The following is a 23116-nucleotide window of genomic DNA, read 5'->3' on the forward strand; positions in this document are numbered from 1 at the left end:
GGGAGAGGAGGAGTTGGGGGAGCAGGGAGACGAAAGGGTTCAGCAAGAAATGGGAGAAAGATAATAAGGAAGGGGAGAGAATGCAGCAAAGGAGAGGGGGTGGTGGGGGACCATATCTGCTGTGCCAAAGAGATGGCTATTACCACATCCCAAAATAGGCAAGTGATGTGAGTTTTCAAGAGCAGAAAGCAAGAGTGAAAATCTGCTTTGAATCCTGGTGTAAATTGGACGAGAGTTGCACAAGGACAAGAGAAACGAAGGACAACCAGAGAGAGAGCGAGCGTAAAAGATGTGGTGAAAAGTGAGACGCCGCCAGTTTGTTGGTTGTGAAAGCGATCGGCATCAGAGTGACAACAGGGCCAGTGAGAGTGTCTGCTAGTATCAAACCACTCAACAGCCCTCAATCCACGCCGTCAGCCTGCTGCACTGTAGGTGGTGCTGGTAATATTACCCAGAAGTCCTTACAGTGACGCTCTCTAATTCTAGCCATAATAGAGCTGCATTAACCTTTGAGCATATGGATTTGTGTAGTTTTTATTAGATTATGTGGGGTCGGAAACAAACAGTCAAGAGGATTACATGCAACTCAGCTATGTGTGTTTTGTATACACTGAACTGGAGGGATTAGTCGTAAAAGCCTGCATCACAGGAAACCTCCTCCCTCTTCTTTGTGTGTGATTTATTAAATGGGTTTTTTTAATTTGATGTCCTTTCTAGTGAGAAATGTATAAGGCATAAAATTATCTACCTCGGTCAATTGAGCCAAATGCAGATCATTCTTAAGGGTTGCAGTGTTTATAAGTGTGTTCCTTCTTCCTCTTCTCCTGCTGTGTCTTAGCTCCTGGCCAAGGACCCCAAGGAGAGACTGGGCTGTCAGGGTGGCGGGGCCATAGAGGTCAAGCAGCACCCCATCTTCAGAAATATCAACTTTAAACGGCTGGAGGCCAACATGTTGGACCCTCCCTTCATCCCAGATGTAAGAGCCTCACATCTCCAAACTCACAGTGCACACAGGAACATTTCAGAGCTTGGAAAAACTCTGCAGGAAATGCCACTGTCACAGTAAACAAACGCACATAAGCAGCTTGTTATCATGGTGAGAAGTGGGTGTGTAATTTCACTGTCGTTATGTTAGCTGCCCTTCTTTAATGGCAATGATGTTCCCAGATAAATTTAGTTTAACCAGAAACTCTGTAGCACTGTAATTTTGTGTTTGGGTTTATGTTTTCTTTAACTGGGATTTAAAGATAAAAAAAAAAGAAAAAGAAAGAAAAAAAAAGTGAAAGTCATTGCATTTTCAGTGCCGTAAATGGAACAAGGGAGGGAGAGTACTGACCTAAGGGGTTAAATCAATACTTGAAAGTAGATAGTGTTATCTGTGGTTCTATTTTGGGTTATACACAAGAGTAGGCCACGTTGAGGAAAAACAGAGCACTGTGGAAATCTTAAGCATGTGAAGAGTTCATGTTAATCAAGAATCCATCTGATTTCACTTATGTCTGGTTTAGCGTTTCCCTTATCATTCAGACATCACTGAGTCATTCCAATGCTCTCCTTCTTTTTTTCTCTGTTAGCCTCGAGCTGTGTACTGTAAAGATGTCCTGGACATTGAGCAGTTCTCCACTGTCAAAGGCGTGAACCTTGACCCCACCGATGACGACTTTTATTCCAAGTTTGTCACAGGCAGTGTCTCCATCCCTTGGCAGAACGAGGTACTGCGAGCTCAGGCCGTTGAGATGATGTCATTGTTTACACCCACAGCACATAGAAACACCTGCATAAATGATGTGCACTCTGCTTTAAGATGAATTTGGAAGACAGAGTAATAATAAGTGTGGATTGCATGTGAAGTTGCCGCATGTGTGTAAGTGTAGGTGTTCAGTTATGTCCTAAATGTCCAACATGAATGGAGAGGGAATGAAAGTCACTCCTACGAAGGAGTATTAAGGCCACGATAAGAAAAAATATTAACGACCAATTTGAGGATAAAGCTGAAATTTCAAGATTAAAGTTGTAATTTTATTTTGAGAAAAAAGTTGAAATGTGGAGATTACAGTCTTTGTTTCAAGGCAAACTGCCGCAGTTGCTCTACCCTCTGAGTTAGTGAAATCATACTCAAGAATTGGTTTTTGTAACCAAGAAAGAAATGATTTCTCTTTTAGCACATAAAGTGTGGTGATAAATATGAGGACGATGAAAAGATGGTGCAAAAAGCTGCATCTGGTCAGACGGACAAACACACAACCTGAAAGAGCGGACAAAAGGAAAGGGCTGGCAATGGACAGATGCAAGGTTATCGATGGTTACACCCTCGTGCAATAAAGCGGGTGTATTTTATATCATGAGACGACCGATCAATTTGTTTAACTGGGTGCTCTAAACATTGCGTTTTGTAGAGGGTATAGCAAACATGGCAGTTTGTCTTGAAACAACAACGATAATCTCCACATTTCCCCTTTTTTCAAAATACATTTTTGGCTTTAACCTTGAAATTTAGACTTTATTTTCAAAATGCTCAACATATTTATTTTTATGTGTGTGTTTATTAGCAGGGGGCATCTCAAAAGACAAAAGATTCCTTGCAGCAGATTTGACTACTAACTAATTTCCACCTGTTTGAGGTTTAATTACTCACACTCTCTTTGCGTGTGTAGATGATCGAGATGGAGTGCTTCAAAGAAATCAACGTTTACGAGACAGACGGGACACTGTGCCCAGACCTGGACATGAACCGGCCTAACCCTCCACCAAAGAGAGGCTTCTTCTACCGCCTGTTCAGAAGAGAGGCAAGTGCTAGTGCTCCGGCAACTGTGCGAGGGGGTGGGGGCTAAGGTACTTCCTTTCTTCCTACTTTCCTTCCTTCTTTTTTTTCCCAAGGCCTTATCCAAACTCAGCATGTTGAAATATTATCTCTAAGCTGTGAAACTTTGTTTGAATAAGGCCCGCCTTCTCTGTGCAACCCTTCCTCACTAAACGCTTTGCATATTCTTAAGGGGTGATTTGTGCTTAGGGGATGTACTAATAGTGATGTAAATTCAGTGATGATAAATGATTCTAACAGCATGTTTGTTTGCAGGATTGTTCAGCTTACAGGGTATTTTCACTATGTCCCTCCTGTTTGTTATTACTGGACCTTATATTGTGCTTTAAACTTCCCTTGAATTCTTGTAATTTTACACAGATTCCTACCTTTTTTGTCACAACTTCTGTTTGATCCCAGAGATTTGAATAAGAAGATACGTGAGCCCTTACTGCCCTTTAGGTTTCCATGGTGTAGGTGGGGTAGTATTGTGTGCATATAGTGTATCATGTCATGAAAAAGTATTTGCGCCCTTCCTGATGTCTTCTGTTTTTTTTTTTTTTGTATATTCATCACACTTGGGTGTTTCAGGTTATCAAACAAATTTTAACAAGAGTAAATACAAAATTCTGGTTTTAAATCATGGGGAAAAAAGTCATCCAAATGTGCCCGGTCCTATGTAGAAAGGTAACTGCACTGAACATGAGAGATAATAAGGAGAATGAAAGTTACAGATTTTTTTTCCTTCCTGACCTGTTTTAGACTTTCAGGTTACTTCCAGGCCAACTTATCTTATTAGTGGAAGCTGTCAGGATCATAGAAGACTGAGATGAAGACTGCAGACACTGTTCTCTGGTCCCTCTTGGATTCAAAAAATGAACATCAGTCAAAGATCAGCCATCTCTTTGCAGTAAAAGATGCCTGCTCACGGATCTCTGTCAAGGAAATTTCACATCTTTAGAGATAGCTTGTGCTTTAACAGCACACATTTACATAGCAGTCCTACTTACTATTCTGGTTATTATGGATACGTTGATTTGCATGTCTTACAGTATGTCATCTTCCAACTCGCTTGCAGTTGAGTATTTTACTAATTCCAGCTTTGGCCCTACCGAAAAACCACATCTAATGTGGTTAAGTAAGGATTATAGGCAAGGGTGACATCATCTTGCACATGTGAGCTGGTGCAGCGATGCAGGTTTCCAATGTTAGTGATATATCCTCACTTTTACTCCTTCCCAGATCTGTTTTGAGGGCAGTTACAGCGATGACGAGACTGAAGGGCCCTCGCGACTTTAAACCACTCCCTTCACCTGCACCTTCCGCCGCAGAACTTCTCCACAAACTCCAACCGAGCGCAAATCTTAGGAACTCAGTGAATGTTGACCTGTATTTATGAGCTGTATTAAAAGTGTATTATAATTAAAGAAAAAAGTATGAGTTTAAAGATTTTGTACATTTGTACTTGAATTTATGTCTAGATGTATATTTTCACTAAAGGTTGTATTGTACAAAAAGCCATAAAAGTACCACTTGAATGCATACATTTACATTTTTATTTCCTTTTTTATTTTCTTTTGGAATGAGTATGGATAAAGTGTGTTGGGGAGCTTTTTTTTGTTTTGTTTTTGTTTTGTTTTTAAGAAGCACAGTACCAGTAGTCTTTTTATTTTCTCAATGTAGCACAAGGTCTTTTTGTTTTCTTGTGAGCTGTAATTTTGTCTTTGATTTGGCCAGCGTGACATGTTTTTAGTACATCAGCTCTGCCTGGTTTCAAACTAACCCTAGCCTCCAAATGCCTCAAGGCTCAGGTAGTTCTAAATGAAGTGTGTAGATTCTAATGAAATGGGGTTAAAAATGAATCTAGACTACCGTTGCTGCGTTAATGCCACACTGCTTAACTTTTCCTGTCTGTTTCAAGGACTTACTGCCCCTGTGTATTTAAATTGGTTTAGGTAATCTGATCCCTCTCTTCAGCCCAGTTATGCAGGTGGCACGTGTAGTGAACGGTCTTCTAGGTGCCTGTACCGACCCAGTTCTAGCAGAGGTGGCAAGTTTACTCCCAATTGTGGTTTATTTAGCACGTGTAAGAGTTAAATAGTAAATATGATATGGTGGAGGCCATTTGCAGTAACATGAAGCCTGATCCCCATCATTACTGGACCTCTCTAGAAATCTTTTTTTCATGAGCTGCAAAAGCTCAGAACATTAATTTTTAGATGCACAGCTATTGAGTAAAAGTCTGTTACATTATTCACTTAGGTTGAATATTTTTGGGGTGATTTATCTCTATTCCTCGTCTTTTTTTCTTTACTGTGTTCTCTGGCTTTTATTTCCTTTTCTGACGGTGTCCAGTTGTTTTGAATTGTATAGCATGCATATTGTTTTAAGCAGACCAGAAAGCCTCTGGGTGTTTGGACACATTTGACTGAGTTGGAACAGGAAGATGGATGATAAAGGAGGCGATGTTGGAAATGTAACATAGACCTGGCCTGCAGCTGACAACTGCTTCTTTAAAAAAGAAAAAATAAACAACAACAAAAACTCTTGCGCCTGATCCGCTGGTTCAGATGTCAGCCGTCTTTGGCCTTTGTGCTTGGCTGATCGCTAGTTGGCCTCCATTTATCCTCCCTAGCTATAACTGTTTGAGATACATGTAGAATGTGTTACTGATGATGGCCACCTTTGACTACTATATTCAGAGCTGGGATGTTGCTCTCTCAGGAATGACCTGAGACAGTTGCTCATGTGCGCAGATGCCGAGAAATTAACAATCAGTTGAGTTCTGAATTGCAGAAACAAGATTGTTTTACATTTTCCTACAGCCCTGTTTCCTTCCAAGTTAATCAGCCAAGAGCAAATACATTTTCTTTACTTTCCCCATTTATATAAAAAAAAACATGTTCACCATTTGCTACTTTCTGAGGCATTTTGGACCCATTTTATGAATTTAGCTTTGGAGGCAGTTGCTGTTTACTTCCACCTTCTGTTTTTAATGCTGTGAATACCCCACCTGCACATGTTAGTTTTATGTGTATAACCTAAATGATTAATCAATTTTTTTTCTACAGAAAAGCAAAGTCTGCATTTTGTCAATACAGCGCTTCAGAATCATGTAGGAGCTTGATTCAATTCCTAACACTTTTGAAACTGTATACATTTAAAGTGGCACACATATAGGTCCCCTATGTAATTGCCTAATTTGGAGAAGTGGCTTATTCTAAGAGTTTGTTCCCTGTTGCACATTCCATTATCAGGAATCAGATGGGTGCATCTAGCTGTTGCTGGCTTCTTGTCATTGAGTTTCTTAGTGTCTTTATTTCGTTTGTTGTTGCTCTCAGGCACATTTGAAGCTGATTTTGCTTGCCTCTGTAGATTTTAGCCTTTTAGCTCTTTAGCCTCAAAAACCTTGTAAATTATGTATTTCTAACATGTAACTGATTCACTCATTCTCACAAGGAAACTAAACTGTGTTCACCACCCATGCCTCTATCATTGTTTTGACCATCTTTACTCTTACACCTTCCATATAGCAGTGAAGAAATTCTGTTTTTCGTTCCATTGCACTAATGGTGTGTTTTGACAATGACTATGGGAAAAGTGTCTTTAATCTTTTGTTGGTTTGTTTTTATTTTAGTTTTTTGCCAGTGATACCAAAAGCAACATAAACTAAATTAGAATTTCTTTGTTATTTGAAGAATTTAGTAGAGAAAGACTGACAGCCTTTATTATATGTGCCAATAACCAAGTTAATTTTTGACATCCTGCCTTTTTTCAGCCTCTTTATCCTTCCGTCCATTCTTAGAGAAATTCCTTTGCGTAAAGGAACTTTAAACAGCTCAACAGTTTTGAATGTCCGCACTAAGTGCATTGTAATGCCTGTTTAGAAAAATGCATATGTTTTATTACTCAAGCATGTATCAGTTTGTAATACTTCAGGTTCCTTGTATATGTAAATTATGACCTTCTAGTGCCAACATATCTCACTGGTATCTGAGGACATCTTTATGAATCGCAAGGCGACCAGCTGAGTCTTTGAATTCATAAAGCGCATTCCTTCTCTTCTGCCTTTCCTCCAAGACTCTGATGGTGAGTCAAGCCACTTCCCGAACACTGGGATGGCGCTCACCAGCGACGTTTCGAAGCGCAAGTTATTTAGTTTACTCAAGTCTAGCTTTGGGATGACCACCGACACAGGCTGGGAGGTTTTGCGGGGTTTCACGTTCTTTTGTCCAGATTTGTCAGTTAAGTAATATTTTCGAGAAAGGGAGAAATGATGGATGGATTATGGGTTTTCAAACTCGGCCTGGGACTTCTTGATTTTTCTTCTTTATTTTGTATCTGTACAGTCATGTCGTTCAACCACTGCAGTCATTGTTAATTCTTGTACAAGTTGTATCACTGGTTGTTGTACCATATCTGACATTTGTAATTATGAAATAATACACTGCCATTTGTATAAAAATACTTGTGTCTTGACTTATTTGTTCTGTGTTTTTTGTTTTATTACTGTGAATAAAAGGCCATCGATTGGAAGAGTATAAAATGTAATGATCTAGTGCTGGGGAAAAAAAAAGTATTCCCCCCCCCCCCCCCCCCCCCCCCCTCCTCCTCTTATTTTTTGCATATTTCTCACCCTTAGATGTTTCAGAACATTCATCAAATTTTAATGTAAGACAAAGATAACCCAGGTAATTACAAAATCAATTTTTAAATGATTTCATTTTAAAGGCATAATGAAGCTAGGGATGGGAATTCATAAGAATTTAGCAATTCCATTATCGATATCACTTATGGATTAAAAATCCTTATCGATTCTCATTGGGTTCTCATTGGCTCTGCTTTGAAAGTCATCACCATCACTAAGCAGCATATCTGGGGCTGTGGTCAGTATTCAATCAGCTTTAACATCACTCTGGGTTGTTGGCTATCTTAGCGTTAGAATGCTGTCTGCTGAGATGCTTGCAAAGAGCCGAAATTGTGTTAGTAGCAAAACTGAGTTGTTTCTGTCCTGGATGCAGTTTGCATTTTGCCATCACACTCCATATGTGGAAAGGTAATGCTACCCTTGCTAAATCACAGCCTTCTTAATCAAGAAATCATGTAAATAGAAACCAATCTAAAGTAGACAGAAAGATCTCAAAAAACAATACATTGTGCTTCAATCTAAAGGAACTCAAGAACAATTAAGGAGCAAAGTCATTGACATCTGTCAGTCTGGAAGGGGTTACATAACCATTTCTAACCAAGGTGAGAGCCACTATCCACAAATGGAGAAAACATAGAAGAGTGGTGAACATTCCCAGTAGTGATGCAACTACCAAAATTACTCCAAGAACTCATTGACAACTTATCCAGAAGGTCACCAAAAAACCCAGAACAACATCTAAAGAACAGCAGGATTAATTTGCCTCAGCTAAGGTTAGTGTTCATGATTCAACAGTAAAAAAAAGAGACTGAGCAAAAATGGCACCTATGGGGGAATTCTGAAGGGAAAACCACTGCTGACTGAAAGAACACAAAAGTTCATAAAAAGAGCATCATATCAGCAATCAAACATAGTAATATAATAATAATACTCAAAGGAGTTTGCGAAGAAAAGCGTCTGGACTTCTTTAAGTTGCTTGAAGACGTTTCACCTCTCATCCGAGAAGCTTCTTCAGTTCTAAGGTCAAATGGCCGAGAGTCCCAGATTTAAACCAAGTGGGAGTATCCCCCCAAAGAGGGACAAAGGACCCCCTGGTGATCCTCTAATCACATGAGCCAAGGTGTGAAAGCGGGTGTGGGACCTAATCAGCCAGGGTTTCGGGTGTGCTCATTGTGAAACCTGGCCCCACCTTGTCATGTGAATTCCTGAGGTCAGATGGCCCAAGATGTGAGTGGGCATTAAGGCGTCTGGGGAGGGAACTCAAAACTGGATTATAGATGGCAGACAGTTGGTGTCATAAACCACCGCCTCTGTTCAAAGATGGTCGCTCACAGTGGACATAGATGGCCTCTTTCACTCCTCTTTCAAACCATCTGTCCTCTCATGTGATTAGAGGATCACCAGGGGGTCCTTTGTCCCTCTTTGGGGGGATACTCCCACTGGGTTTAAATCTGGGACTCTCGGCCATTTGACCTTAGAACTGAAGAAGCTTCTCGGATGAGAGGTGAAACGTCTTCAAGCAACTTAAAGAAGTCCAGACGCTTTTCTTTGCAAACTCCTTTGACTACGATGACCTGGATGACTGAGAACCTTCACAGACATAATAATAATACATTTTATTTATTTTATTTATTTATAGGTGCCTTTAAATACACCTTACATGAGTACAAAAAGAAAATAAAAATAAAAACATAAGGTAAATGAAAAGTAAAAAACAAGTATGAAAGCAAGTATAAAAGCTAAACAAGGTAAAAATAGACTAAGACGGAATCGCGATGAAGGGTATGCAATTTTGAATAGATGGGTTTTAAAGTGGAGAGAGTTTGTAGGCCAGAGAGCTGGTGGAAGTGCATTCCAATGTCTTGGGGCAGAACAACTAAAAGCTCTGAGCTCCATGGAAGTCAGGCAAGCAGGTGGAACAGATAGAAGGGAAGCTGAAGAAGAGTGGAGTGTACAAGGGGGTGAGTACATATGGAGAAGATTAGATAAATATAGTTGAGCAAGGTTATGAGGCGCTTTGAAAGTAAGAAGCAGGATCTTAAGATTGACACGGAGCCAATGGAGCTGTTTAAGAATAGGTGTTATATGTTTAGTACATCTAATTCGGAATATAACACAAGCAGCCGTATTTTGAACTAACTGCAATTTATGGAGAGATTTATGAGGATAGACCATAGAGAATCAGAATCAGAATACTTTATTGATCCTTAGGGGAAATTATTTTGGTTACAGTGCTCCAGTATAAACAGTAACAAAGACAGACAATACACTAAGTAAGAAATAGACACAATATATATATATATATATATATATATATATATATATATATATATATTTATAAGTCACTTATTGATAAATATCTGAATAAGAAAGAAGAGCATGTGCAAAAAGGGTGTAGCTATTGCAGTATACAGTGTATTAAGTGGAGGAGTTCTACAGGGAGATGGCCACAGGCAGGAATGATTTCCTGTGTCGTTCAGTGGTGCTTTTTGGTAATCTCAGTCTCTCACTGAACGTGCTCCTGTGACTGACCATCATGTCATGGAGTGGGTGGTAGGTATTATCCAACATTGTCTTTATTTTGGACAACATCCGCCTCTCCAACACCACCTTAAGGGAGTCCAGCTCCATCCCCACAACATTACTGGCCTTATGGATCAGTTTATTGAGTCTGTTGGCATCTGCGACCCTCAGCCTGCTCCCCCAGCATGCAACGGCGTAGAGAATTGCACTGACCACAACAGACTCGTAGAAAATCCTTAGCATTGTCCGGCAGATGTTGAAGGACCTCAGTCGCCTCAAAAAATAGAGATGACTCTGGCCCTTCCTGTAAAGTGCTGTGGTGTTTTTAGCCCAGTCCAGTTTATTGTCAATGTGTACTCCGAGGTATTTATAGTCATCCCCAATGTCAACACTGACCCCCTGGATTGAAACAGGGGTCAAGTGTTTCCTGGTCTTCCTGAAGTCCACGATCACTTCCTTGGTCTTTGCCATGTTGAGCAGAAGATGATTCTGCTCACACCACGTGACAAAGGAGTCGACCACAGCCCGGTACTCTGTCTCATCATCCCTGCTGATGCATCCAACCACTGCAGAGTCATCAGAAAACTTCTGAATATGGCAGGTCTCTGTGCAGTAGCTGAAGTCTGTGGTGTAGAGGGTGAAGAGGAAGGGGGAGAGGACGATCCCTTGTGGTGCCCCTGTGATGCTGATTACCTTGTCAGACACACACTTACAGTAATCTAAACGAGATGGAACAAAAGCATTGACAAGTATGGCGGTACTGTTTGAAGTGATTGAAGAACGACAGCGGTTAATATGATGAAGATGAAAATAAGAAGACTGAGTGATATTATTTATATGTGCCGTGAAGGAAAGAGTGCTGTTGAGGATGACACCAAGACTCTTAACCGGAGGGGAAGGTGTGACAACACAGTTATCACTGGATAATGAAAGACTTCTGGTTGGAACTTTGGTCAGTTTTGATTTGGTGCCTATTAGAATAAATTCTAAAGTAGTGGTAGTATGATGGTCTGGGCCTGCTTTGCTACTTCAGGACCAGGGCAACTTATCGTAATTGATGGAATCATGAACTCTGCTCTCTACAAGAAAATCCTGAATTAGAGTATCTGGCCACTAACTCAAATCCTGAAAGTCAAGCACACTTAGGTCAACAGGACTATGATTCTACACACACCAACAAGTCCACATCCATAGCACTGTGAAAGACGCATTAGCAACTATCCAATAAATGCTTGACTGTAGTTGATGCGGCCAAGGGAGGCACAACCAGTTATTAGGTTTAGGGAGCAGGTAGATTTGGGTGGCTTTTCCTCCCTTAATAAATGAAATAATCATTTAAACAGCATTTTGTATTCATTTGGGTTATGTTTGTCTAATATTGCAATTAGTTTGATCTGAAATAAATAAATAAATAAATAAAAAAGAAACAAAATCAGGAGTAAAATACTTAAAGTTATATAAGTTATATATGTTATGCCGTTAGACCTACCTTTGCTCCATTCATTACCTGCTTCTTCCAATTTGTCAGAGATCATAGCACTAGCAAAAGAATAAATGATCGAATAACTGTGTGGAGGGGCTGGTTTCCGTGCATTTGTTTTCCCTTCCTTCGGTCTCGTATCAGTTGACACCCACTGTTATCAGCGCACACACTAAAGTCAATACTTGTAAATTACACTTGAACAAATCTGTCCTGCACTCCAGATTTCAGCGGTCTCGTGACTGCAACAATAACAACAAAAGAAAAAAAATCACAGTTTCGTATTGGTTCTTTCTAAAGCCACTCAACAAAAGTCCGGACTCTGATTGGCTGCTGACGTTGCACCCTTCCCCTCTCAGTAAACCTGTCACATAAGCTACTTCCTGGTGTGATTGGTGGGAAAACGCAATGCTGCATCAAAGATGGCTTATTATCAACCTGCATTTGATTTATTTAGGAATAGTAGTGTGAAAGAATAATTGGCGCTCTGCGAGAAGACAAGGCGGAGAGCTGGTGGTAGCTGTCGCGAGTAGTGTTAGCACTCTCGCCGCACTACGCACCTCTTGCTCTCTACGTGCGCAAACGTTAACTTGCCTCTACTCTGCTAGCTAGTTAGCTCACATAGTAAATATTAGCTAGTCAAGCAAGCTTGCTTATTGTAGATTGCTAAAATGGCCACCATGGAGAAATTGATGAAGGCCTTTGAGTCTCTGAAGTCATTCCAGCAGCAGCAGGGACCACCGACCGCCGAGGAGCTCGCTCAGAGGCAGTAAGTTTATTTTTGTCCAGCGGTGACAGAATAGGAGGCGAGGAGCCGTTAGGCTAGACCCTTAGCTTATCGTGCTAGCAGCGTTGGTCCAGCTCGGGTAGATAACCAACGTTTAATAGATGGCTTTAAGTCAGCTGTACTAAAACGTAAACTGGGAATGAGGCTAAGGTCTTATTCATACTTCTCACCCTATTTAGGTCCACTTGTTGCCATGCTTTAGATCGCTGCTTAGCGATGCTCGCTATCCTAACGCGATCTGATTGTTTGCTAGCCTGATTTTAGGATCAGATCAGCTGAAATGATGGCTAACACAGAAGGCTGATGCCAAGAACACGTGAAAGGGTCAGGAGGATCAATTTCAAGGACGTAATTTTGTGTATTCAGTAGCAGAGGATGTTGAGTTTCATAATAATATTTAAACTGCTTATGCAAATGGTTATGAATGGAATGATCAACATAGGTGGGCTTCCTGCACTTGCGTCATCTCCAAGAAGTTTTACAGATCTAGTCCGTTGTTGGTTGAAACACAGGCATAGGAATTCATTTATATAGCTTGTAAAGAAATGAATTGATGGGATCGGCGCGTAAGGAATACAGTTTTAGGGGATGGCTCTGACTTATAGTTATTATTTTAATCACTACATTCCTTGGCTATAAGCAAGATACCTAAATTCAGTCTTTCTTTGTGCACACACACACACACACACACACACTCACGCTCATCTTTTGCATTTTGTCTTATCTTCCACAGAAAAAAGGAGCAAGCTGCCACAAAGAAGGACAGGGTGACCCACTGTCTGACAATATGTGAAAACATTGTGGCTCAGTCACTGAGGTATTCTTTGTTATTTGATCTAAATATGTGTTGGTGTGAGTAATATCTTTTTACATTCTTTTAGGGTTTCCTATCACCTTCACTAACTGTATAAACGGTAAGATAGCTTTTCTGTAAAGAATGTCTGAGGTGCAGGGTGATGTCATTTGCAACCAGAGCTTCTTCAGTAGTGATTTTACACCTGATTTCACTGATTTCTGTGATATTTGGTTTCACTTTTGTATTTTGGGAATGAAGTGGGGACATGTTCATCTTTACATATAGTTTTTTTTTTCTTTTCTGTAATGTCCTTTTTGAAAAAAACTTATTGCTCCTCAGTTTTGTGAGTTTATGCTAGGGGGTTAACAGTTTGAGAAAGGGAAAAAATTAATATATTTTTGGCTTTTCCTCTCTCTGGTCCTGGGAATAGAACATCTCCAGAGTTTCAGAAACTGCTTGGCATCGCCATGGAAATGTTCCTGCTCTGCAGCGATGACAGTGAATCAGATGTTCGGATGGTAGCCGATGAGTGCCTGAACAAAATAATCAAAGTGAGCAAAATCTGCAAGATGGGACAAATGAATGAGAATATTAATGACAAAAATTGTCAAAATAAGTTTGGTGTTGTTGGTGGTAGTGTTAATCATTCATTTTGATAATTTTCAGGCACTGATGGACTCCAACTTGCCTAGACTGCAGCTGGAATTGTACAAAGAAATTAAAAAGGTAAGGCATGGGGTTGTAAAGTGAGCATTTTTAATACACCTTATATGTCTTTACTCTCAGACTATAGGCCAGTGTTAGATGTGAAAAGAAATTGTTTGACATTTCTTTAGAGAAAGTACGGTCAGATGTTAGACATGGTAATATCAGTGCTTGTGTGGCTCAATAGAATGGTGCCTCTCGGAGTCTGAGGGCAGCTTTATGGAGGTTTGCTGAGCTTGCCCACCTCATCAGACCGCAGAAATGCAGGTATGGAAACTTATAATATTTTTACATTTTTTTAAACCATTATCCACAACATGTCTTAGTTTATAGTCTGCTGTGGTTGTGGGGACAACATCAAAGTATCTGTGCTTTTTTACTTGCATATGCATATTTTTGTTTTGCTTTTACTTCATGTATACTTCTTCTCTCTCCCTTATGGCGCAGACCTTACCTGGTCAACCTGTTGCCGTGCCTCACCAGAATCACAAAGCGGCAGGAAGAGACTGTGCAGGAGACACTTGCTACAGCAATGCCCAAGATCATGTCTGCCCTGGGACACTTTGCCAATGATGGTGAAATCAAGGTATTCACCTGCTGATTGTGTGCTAAAGTAGAAAAAAAATCATAGTCCATTGGAAATTTTTTTTTTTTTTTTAACATCATCCAACTATTTCTGTTTTAGGTGCTGCTGAAGGCATTTGTGGCTAATCTGAAGTCCAGCTCCCCAACCATTAGACGGACAGCAGCCAGTTCAGCTGTTAGTGTTTGCCAGCACTCCAGACGCACCAGCTACTTCTACACCTGGCTCCTTAATGTGCTTCTGGGTAGGTCGCACACAGGCTCACTGTCAAGCACAGACTGTGGACATGTCTTTTCTACCCTTTTACATTTCACTAAGCTCATTTGTGTTAAAATATGTGAGCTAATTTGGAATTTTTGCCCTTTTCTCCTTTTTCCAGGTCTGTTGGTTCCGGTGGATGATGAACACCCCAGCCATCTAATACTGGGGGTGCTGCTAACCCTTCGTTACCTGATGCCTCTGCTGCAGCAGCATGTCAACTCCACTAGTCTTAAAGGAAGCTTTGGTGTCATGAGAAAGGAAGCTGATGTACAGCCAACACCTGAACAACTGCTGCAGGTGAGATGGAATTTGTGTGTGTATATGTGAAAAAAGAGTTTGTATACACTTGTATAATTGGATGTGTAATAATTCTGTATGCATGTCTTTTAAAGGTGTATGAGCTAACCCTACACTACACACAGCACTGGGATCACAATGTGGTCACAGCTGCTCTGGAGCTGCTGCAGCAGGTCTTCAGGACTCCCCCACCAGAGCTTCTGCATATGCTCATTACTGCTGGTAGCATCCCACATGCCACCGTTTTTCGTCAGGACACTGAGAACCGCTCACGTTCTGGCAGCATCCTTGAATTCATTGGTAATCACATGAATTGACTAATACTATCTAAACAGTGCTTTTTATTATCCCTTTAGATATGTGCCTAGAAATATTTACACAGTTAACCAGCTCTAGAGACACGATTTTTATCTGTTTCAACTAGTTTATAATTCATTCACTTATGCTGACCTTGCCAGGGGACCGCATGGACAAACTGTGTTGGGGTTCCACTCTAGCCTCTTCTTTTGTTCGTGGCCTTTTTCTTTGCATTTTAACTAATTTTCTGACATCCCTAAAGATAGTTTCTGTTTCTTATAAGCTTCTCTGAGCCTGTACTACTTTCCTACTCCTCAACTTCTATTTCTGCTTCCTGTTTTCATGCCTTTTGCAGCGGGGGGAGGGTCTTCCTGCAGTCCACTCCTTCTCAGGAAACAGAGAGGTGACTAGTCTGTTTATCTCCTCTGTTCACCTCTTTCCTCTCTCAGATCTGCCAATCAGGGCTTGAACAAGTTTACCTTCAACTGTGAGGCACTAAAGGCCGTGGACTTGCCTAAAATTACATATTATTATCATTGTATATATAAATTTTATTCTTGTGCTCAGTTTAAAGTAAATCACCACACTTAGGTTTGAGTGCCTTTCCTTCTTTTAAACTGCTGTTAATCTTACAGATTCATATTGACAATAAACCTGTTATTTCCAGGTAAAATGCTCTCTGGAGAGGAGGATGGGTTGGAGGATGACCCTGAGAGGACTGAGGTCACTACTGGTGCTTTCACAGGTGAGATACAAACACCAGCAAGCAAATTGTCAAGTTTATGTCAACTTTGACTGTGTTCCTAATTTCACAGTGTAAGTATATGGAGCAAAAATAAAGCTTCTGTGTGTTTCTTACTTTAGCATCAGTTGTTGGTGCAGACGGCTCCTCTGCAGCCCAGGTGGACATCATCACTGAACAGCCTCGGTCTTCCCAGCATGCTCTGCAGCCTGGTGATTCTGTGGACCTCAGTGCCTCCTCAGAACAGGGTGGTGGCGGAGCTGGGACATCTACGTCAGGCACTCCAGAGTCGCCCAATGACAACGAGGAGGAAATGCTGAGTCGGAGCTCCAGTGGTGGGGCAAATGTTACCCCAGAGACTGCTGACTACACCACCCCAGAGAATGCGACTCCAGAGGGAGGGCCTCTAGGAGAAAGTGGGACACTGCTAGGCACTAATGATCGCTCGCTTCCACCCAGCGACTCCTCCCAAACCACCACAGAGGGACCGGACTCAGCTGTCACCCCTTCGGATGTAGCAGAACTGGTAAGTTGACTGGGTAGGACTGCACATGGCTAATTTTATTTGAGTTATGTGGGTTTTTGTTGAATACAATGAACAGTGTGCTTCCCTAGACAATGATGGATTTAATTACCATGCAATCCATTAATTAACTCTGAACCTTTATGTCTCTGATGGCATTTTTCTTGGTTTGAAAATGATGCTTCACTTCCCAGAATGTTGATTCTGTTGATCTAGATGTAGTTTATTGAGTCACTTGGATGAGTGACAAACCTCTATCCCACTGAAAACATCTTATTTTCTTCAACATTAGTGGAATATTGGTAATATTGGTGATTACACAACTTTATTATCCCCCTTGATTTCCTGAAGACTTGTGGTAGATGGTGTTCCTCTCTTCACCACCACTACCACTGAGTTCTTCAGAGGTGGGAATGCTCCCTGTAATATTCTATAACAATCCATGAGATTATTATGAACTGGTGCTAAAAATAACATTACATTTAAAATGAATTAAATTGATTGTAAAAGATTTTTGGGGTCAAATATATTTCTTTGTCCCTGAGAATTAATATTTCTTCCAGTAGTGATATTGAATAGCATATTAACAGGAGGTGATTACAAAACAACTTCCTTTACACTAGCATTTTGTTTCTGAAGACTTTTTAAAAGATAAAAAGCAGCTTATCAGAGTAGCAGCTAGAAATACTTTCCTGAGATGATTCAAGAAGATCAGTTTTTATCCTTAAATCTTTTGTGCAGTAAAAAAGGAACATGAAATCCTTAAGTGTTCAACCATAATGCTAACATTAATAAGTCACAATCTGGTTGTTAAGTGATTATGTATGAACCCTGCTTACAAACTACCCTGCGTTTATTAAGGCTGTTGTCTTTTTATGGTGTTTTAATGCTTTGAATCTTCTTAAATTTAATCTGAAGAAGCCCCTAAAAATAGTCAGTGATCACTGTCGGCTTCTCTGGATTTTTATTGCTAGTGTTCATCTGCAACACATTTTAAAGCTCAGTTTTTAAAACCTTGCGATGTAACTACAGCCTATTGGCTCACGATTTGCTGGATACCAAATATTTGAATGGGTCAGGAAAGAATCACCCTGAGGCTAATAAAGATTTGAACAGGTACATGAAGCTGAGGATGAGGAATTTGTCACAGCAAGTAATCCAAACCATGCAGCAGTATATTAATGACTTACCTCGTGATGGAGATGGATCATCACTTCTGACTGACGTTTGGCTCGCTTTCAGCATTTTTTCCTGCCATGCGATTGCCCATCCCTGAACCTCACGTTAACATTTACTGAGGGGAAAAAAAGTCAGCGTCTATCCTTCAGCTTCACTATGCTAATGTGTTTCTATATTACCCTAACCATAGCTCTGTAGCTAGCCACAACGTAGCACATTATTATATACCAGCTAGTCCAACTTCAGTAACCCTACAAACGTCGCCGCTGTTCAGTTTTCTGTCTTCATTCATGTCTGACGTGATAGCAGAGCTGTGCGTTTTTAGTTTTTCAGAAATCCCTCAGTCAGAACATTGTACATTATCTTCAGATGGAAACCAACGAGCTAACTCCCAGCCTACTTCTAACTCTGTTAAACTTCAGAAATTCTGTTTTTTCATGAATGCCTGGATGTTAAACCGGTAGAGCAGCCACACTGATCATTTTATTAAAGATGAAAGGATTTAGACAGTTTCTAACTTTCAATGATGCCCCAGTGTTTGTTTGAGTTTGGGAATTGAAGAGGAATTTGGACCTGGAAACAGCTAATGACGTCAGACTGAGAAGCGGATAAGTCTTATTTTCCCCTGTTATGCTTTTAGAAGCAGTTGGACTTGTTTTCTATGTCATTACTTTTTTGTCTTTTTATTATGCTCCTAATCATGACACAGTAATTTTGACTGTTGGACTTGGTTGTGGATTAAGTTCACGGTCTGTTTCTCCTGTTAGGATTATTTTGGGGGATGCTTTTTCACTCTTTTTCACTCTTCTGAAACCAGTTTTCTTGTCAGCAGCAAAACATGTTCCTAAGGTTAAAAAAAATCATGAGCATCATTCCTAGATGATGCATTCAGGACTTGAAACAATAAAAGCTGCATATGCATAATGCAACACTTTCTTTAAAATCTAGTACATATAAAAACAAAGCAAAACAAAACCAAAAAAAACTTCTATCTTAGATTTTTAACTCTGTCATCCACTCATTTAATAAAACTCTAACTCTTTCAAATGTTACTTAAGAAAAAGTAAAAAAAAAAAAAGGTTTAATTTGCAGATTTTTGCTGCTGTACCTGGAGTGTCAGGTTAATCTGCCTTTCTGGCCCCAACTACAGAACTTTTGTTACATAATAATTCTACCTCTGTGGTCTTGCCCCCCCTTTCCTATATCCTTCGTACCAGTCACTTCGTACCAGTCACACTTCATTGCCGCGGGTGATTGAGCCTTCCCCACCCTCGCCAGCTTCCACTGAGGGTCCCGATGCCGCAGACAGCGACTCATCTGTCTACACTGCCTCCTCTTCGTCTTCTTCATTTTCTTTCACCTCCTCTTCCTCCTTCTATGCCACCACCTCCTCCTCTAGCAGTAGTGACAAGGTCAGCCAATTGGACACAGTGAACAGACTGGGATGGGCTTGCTTGTTTCAATACATTTGGCTTTCTTCATTCTTTCTCCTTTGGTTGGCTCAACCCATGCAAAGACTTTTCCTAGCTTGTTGCCTCTTTTCCCCTCCTGTTGTCACTGACAGTAGATTATGCACCTTTCTTTCCCCCCTCATTTTGAGGTATTCCCTCCTGAAAATCAGATGCGTTTTGATAAAAGCAAGCAGCTTTGACATCCCGTGTGACTGGCCTGGAGTGAAGTTCAAAAGGAGAGGCATGAAGGCCAACTGTTTTTTTTTTGTTTTTTGTAATTCTTCAGATTTAGTTCTCTCTACCATTTGAAGAGGCTGTGACGGGCTTTTGTTCCAGCCAAACTTGGAGAATAAGACAATATTCACATTTTCCTCTCTCTTCTTTTTTATTGTACCATTAAATTGGTTTATCTTGCGAGGGAGAGTTGTTCTTACCAAGCTGGTTTACTGTCAGAAGTCATGCAAACCAAAACCAAGAGAATAACATGCACTTTAGAAGAGCTGTAGTTCTACTTAATAAAAAATATTGTTAGCATTTCAGGGTCAGGTTGGAGCAAAAGCTTGGTCTTCCTCTGGATTGTTGACTTTTTAAGCTTGTGCTTTTTCCTGTATGCAGTTGATTTGCTGTGAATTGTGTTGACCCAAGCATGATTCAGTAGACCTGTTTAATGGGGGAATTTTTTTAAATTTAATTTGTAGTTTTAGTCATTTGTTATGTTTTTCCTCTGTCCAGTAAGTAACTCGGTGAGTCGAAAGTATTAGGTATCATGTGCATGCAGTTACATTTCAAACTCTGGCAAACTGCCAGTTCTAATACATTTATGAATTTGAGATTTTCCTTCTGAAGATGGTTTCTTTTTAATTTATTTGTGTGTGTGTGTGTGTGTTTGTGTGTGCATAAGGTACTGGATGGCAGTGAGAGTCAGTACTCTGGAATGCAGATTGGAACACTACAGGATGAAGAAGATGAAGGAACAGCACCTTCCTCCCAAGAACCCCAAGAACCATTCCTGCAGTCAGCACTTGGTGCGTTTGTGTACACAGCTATGCACATATAAACGCAGATGGGCTCTGCCTAATAGAAAGCTTTAATGGTGGTTATTGTTTCTGTGTATAGCTCTTAGCAAGCCTCATCTCTTCGACGGCCGCGGTCACAACCGGCAGGGTTCAGACAGCAGTGTGGACCGTTTCATACCAAAGGATGAACCTGCTGAACCCGAGCCCGATAATAAGGTAAAGTGACTTAAAACTCTCCGTGCTTGTCATATATGGTTGAAGTGAAAGGTTAACATTATGTCACCTGTCTGCTTTTCTGTCAGCCATCACGCATAAAAGGTCCAATTGGGCACTATACAGACCAGTGTGCGGAGCCTCTAGTGCACTGTGTCCGACTTCTTGCTGCTTCCTTCCTACTAACAGGACAAAAAAATGGTGAGTGGGTGTTCTGCTCAATACCAAATTTTTTTTTCGTTTTGAAACTGAAAATTTGACTCCTTGATCTGATTGTCAAAATATATCTAACAGCAAAGTACAACTTCTACTCTCAGGCCTCTCAGATATCGGAGTTGTGCTTGTTCCTGTGACTTTTTGACATCTCTGTGTGCTATTATTTGCTTTGTGTTTCTTCAGGCTTGATTCCTGACAAAGAGGTGCGAGTAAGTGTGAAAGCCTTGGCTCTCAGCTGTGTTGGAGCAGCGGCAGCACTGCATCCCGAAGCCTTCTTTAACTCCCTCTATTTGGAGCCGCTGGACGGCGTTCCAGTAGTAGGTAAGAACTGAAAACCCCCCCCAAAAAACCCTGCTCCTATCTAGTAGATGTCTAAGTAACGTGCAACAGTAAACCAGTGTGTATGCTCCCAGTACTGAAACTAAGAAGCTAAATAGAATCCAACTATTGTTACTTGCATTTTGACATGTGCGTTTCATACTCTGATTTGGAAAAAAATGTCTTGTTTGAAGGCGCTCTGCACTACATTTGTTACAGTGAAAGCATTTTTCATTTACAGAATAGTAACTTATTTGTACAACTGTATTTGTGTGCCTTTTAACACTTTTTGGCATAATTATTATTATTATTATTTTTTTTTTTTACCTTTTCAGAGCAACAATATATTAGTGATGTCCTGGGCCTCATTGACCATGGAGACCCCCAGATTAGAGGAGCTACAGCTATCCTATGTGCAGCCATCATACAAGCTGCGCTCACCAAAACACGTTTCAATATACACACTTGGCTGGCCAGTGTGCAGAGTGCAACAGGTTTGTGTGTTGGTCTTTGTCTTACTTGCATTTTGCAAAGAATTGAGAGTATTTAAAGATGCCTATCATACCTGTCTGTCTGTACTCTAGGTAACCCACTGTCCCTGGTGGACTTGGTGCCTTTGCTTCAGAAGACTTTGAAAGATGAATCCTCTGTCACCTGCAAGATGGCTTGCTCTGCAGTGAGGGTAAGATGGTTTTGTGTGAGTGTGTTGGTAATCTCTACTCTCTCTGTCTTGCTTTGTCCCTCAAGTTCTTTTTTTGTGTCTGTGCTTTTGTTTGTGAGTCTGACCCATTGTTTTTTTTTGTGTGTGTTTTGTTTCAGCACTGCATCACGACTATTTGCAGCAGTACCCTGAGTGAGCTTGGCCTGCAGTTGGTGATTGACCTCTTTGCGCTGAAGGACTCTTCCTATTGGCTTGTTCGCACTGAGCTCTTGGAAACTCTGGCAGAATTAGACTTCCGGTAGGATACTTTTGTATCCTGATCCCTGTTTTATACAGTCTCTGTTTTCTAAAAATAATAATAACTCAACTTTAAACTTAAGCTCGCCTTTACTTTGTATTACCTATAATTGCTTTTTAAAGTATTTTTTTTTACTTTTTCCCGTGTTTTAGATTAGTTAATTTTTTGGAGAGGAAAACTGAGACTTTACATAAAGGAGATCATCACTACACTGGGGTAAGGTTATTTTCTGATTATTTTTTTTTTATGATCTTTTCTTTGAAATATCCTTTCTGGGTTTCTGCATTCAGCTGTTGACTGGTGTTGTTTGTTTACATTTCTCTAGCGTCTGCGGCTGCAAGATAGAGTCCTGAATGATGTGGTCATACATCTGTTGGGAGATGACGATCCAAGAGTACGGCACGTGGCTGCCTCTGCGGTCAGCAGGTAAAATGCCTCTTCACATATAGCACGTGCTATGTACTTTATGTAGTGGACTGTAAATAAGCCCTTTTTGACTTTCGTCATATCTCTCTTCCTGTCTCTTTACAGACTAGTTTCCAGGTTGTTCTATGACTGTGACCAGGGCCAGGTTGACCCAGTGGTAGCAATCGCCCGAGACCAGAGTTCAGTCTATCTGCAGCTGCTTATGCATGAGACACAACCCCCATCCCAGTTCACAGTTAGCACAATCACAAGGTACACACGCGCGCACACACTTCCAGTATATCTCGTGCCTCATCAAAGGTCAGCTTAGCCTATATTACTATGAAGAAGTTCTCAACCTTGTTGACCTGGTTATCCTTTTTTTAGTACAATGTGTCTTATTGTACTCATTATAAGAGCTATTTTCAACCTCAGACATATTTTTCTTGTGATAAGAAATGCTTTGAGCCACAAGCTTTTATAAGATTTTGCAGTTAAATACACAATTCCTGAGGGAACCATGGAATAATTACTTAAAATTTTGTCACCAGGACATACCGAGGCTACAACATGTCCAACACTATCTCTGATGTCACGTTGGAGAACAACTTGTCCAGAGTAGTTGCTGCCGTCTCGCATGCTTTGACCTCGTCTACCTCCAGAGCTCTAACTGTAGGTTTTCAGCTCATTGTTTGCCTGCTCTAAAGCAAGTTTATGGCATTTGTTTCATAACATCTAAATATTTATCATGCTGTCTTCTCTGCAGTTTGGCTGCTGTGAGGCCTTGTGCCTTCTAGCTTCAAATTTTCCGGTGGGCAATTGGAGTACAGGTTGGCACTGTGGCTATGTTAGCTCCAATAGCAACTTTTCATCCCGTTCTAGTCTTAACCGCAGTAGGGGCAGAACCCTCAGGTTTG

The 23116-nt window shown here is 40.6% G+C and overlaps 2 protein-coding genes across 11 annotated transcripts in view; both read left to right on the forward strand.

The window, feature by feature from the left end:
* The window catches only part of grk4 (G protein-coupled receptor kinase 4), a 51817-nt gene extending 44550 nt beyond the window's left edge, over positions 1–7267 (forward strand). Inside the window, exons 13-16 of one of the 2 annotated variants that reach the window (XM_063476843.1) lie at positions 839–976; positions 1575–1712; positions 2655–2832; positions 4043–7267. In XM_063476843.1, the coding sequence (XP_063332913.1) occupies positions 839–976; positions 1575–1712; positions 2655–2831 (453 nt within the window). In that variant the 3' untranslated portion in view covers position 2832; positions 4043–7267. The remainder of the gene's footprint in view (positions 1–838; positions 977–1574; positions 1713–2654; positions 2833–4042) is intronic. The other variant, XM_063476842.1, reaches the window with a different exon arrangement.
* A 4510-nt stretch (positions 7268–11777) lies between these two features.
* The window catches only part of htt (huntingtin), a 31108-nt gene continuing 19769 nt past the window's right edge, over positions 11778–23116 (forward strand). For 3 of the 9 annotated variants that reach the window (XM_063476844.1, XM_063476845.1, XM_063476848.1), the window contains exons 1-25: positions 11778–12220; positions 12972–13055; positions 13465–13585; positions 13701–13760; positions 13927–14006; positions 14187–14325; positions 14425–14566; positions 14702–14880; positions 14976–15180; positions 15533–15580; positions 15845–15922; positions 16042–16445; positions 18839–19033; positions 19974–20097; positions 20189–20304; positions 20391–20502; positions 20701–20838; positions 21171–21329; positions 21420–21517; positions 21655–21794; positions 21947–22010; positions 22120–22220; positions 22326–22472; positions 22751–22871; positions 22966–23111. In XM_063476844.1, the coding sequence (XP_063332914.1) occupies positions 12123–12220; positions 12972–13055; positions 13465–13585; positions 13701–13760; positions 13927–14006; positions 14187–14325; positions 14425–14566; positions 14702–14880; positions 14976–15180; positions 15533–15580; positions 15845–15922; positions 16042–16445; positions 18839–19033; positions 19974–20097; positions 20189–20304; positions 20391–20502; positions 20701–20838; positions 21171–21329; positions 21420–21517; positions 21655–21794; positions 21947–22010; positions 22120–22220; positions 22326–22472; positions 22751–22871; positions 22966–23111 (3299 nt within the window). In that variant the 5' untranslated portion in view covers positions 11778–12122. The remainder of the gene's footprint in view (positions 12221–12971; positions 13056–13464; positions 13586–13700; positions 13761–13926; positions 14007–14186; positions 14326–14424; positions 14567–14701; positions 14881–14975; positions 15181–15532; positions 15581–15844; positions 15923–16041; positions 16446–18838; positions 19034–19973; positions 20098–20188; positions 20305–20390; positions 20503–20700; positions 20839–21170; positions 21330–21419; positions 21518–21654; positions 21795–21946; positions 22011–22119; positions 22221–22325; positions 22473–22750; positions 22872–22965; positions 23112–23116) is intronic. The other 6 variants (XM_063476850.1, XM_063476851.1, XM_063476852.1 and 3 more) reach the window with 4 other exon arrangements.

Source organism: Pelmatolapia mariae, linkage group LG6 (assembly GCF_036321145.2).
Source record: "Pelmatolapia mariae isolate MD_Pm_ZW linkage group LG6, Pm_UMD_F_2, whole genome shotgun sequence".
NCBI classification, from domain to species: domain Eukaryota; kingdom Metazoa; phylum Chordata; class Actinopteri; order Cichliformes; family Cichlidae; genus Pelmatolapia; species Pelmatolapia mariae.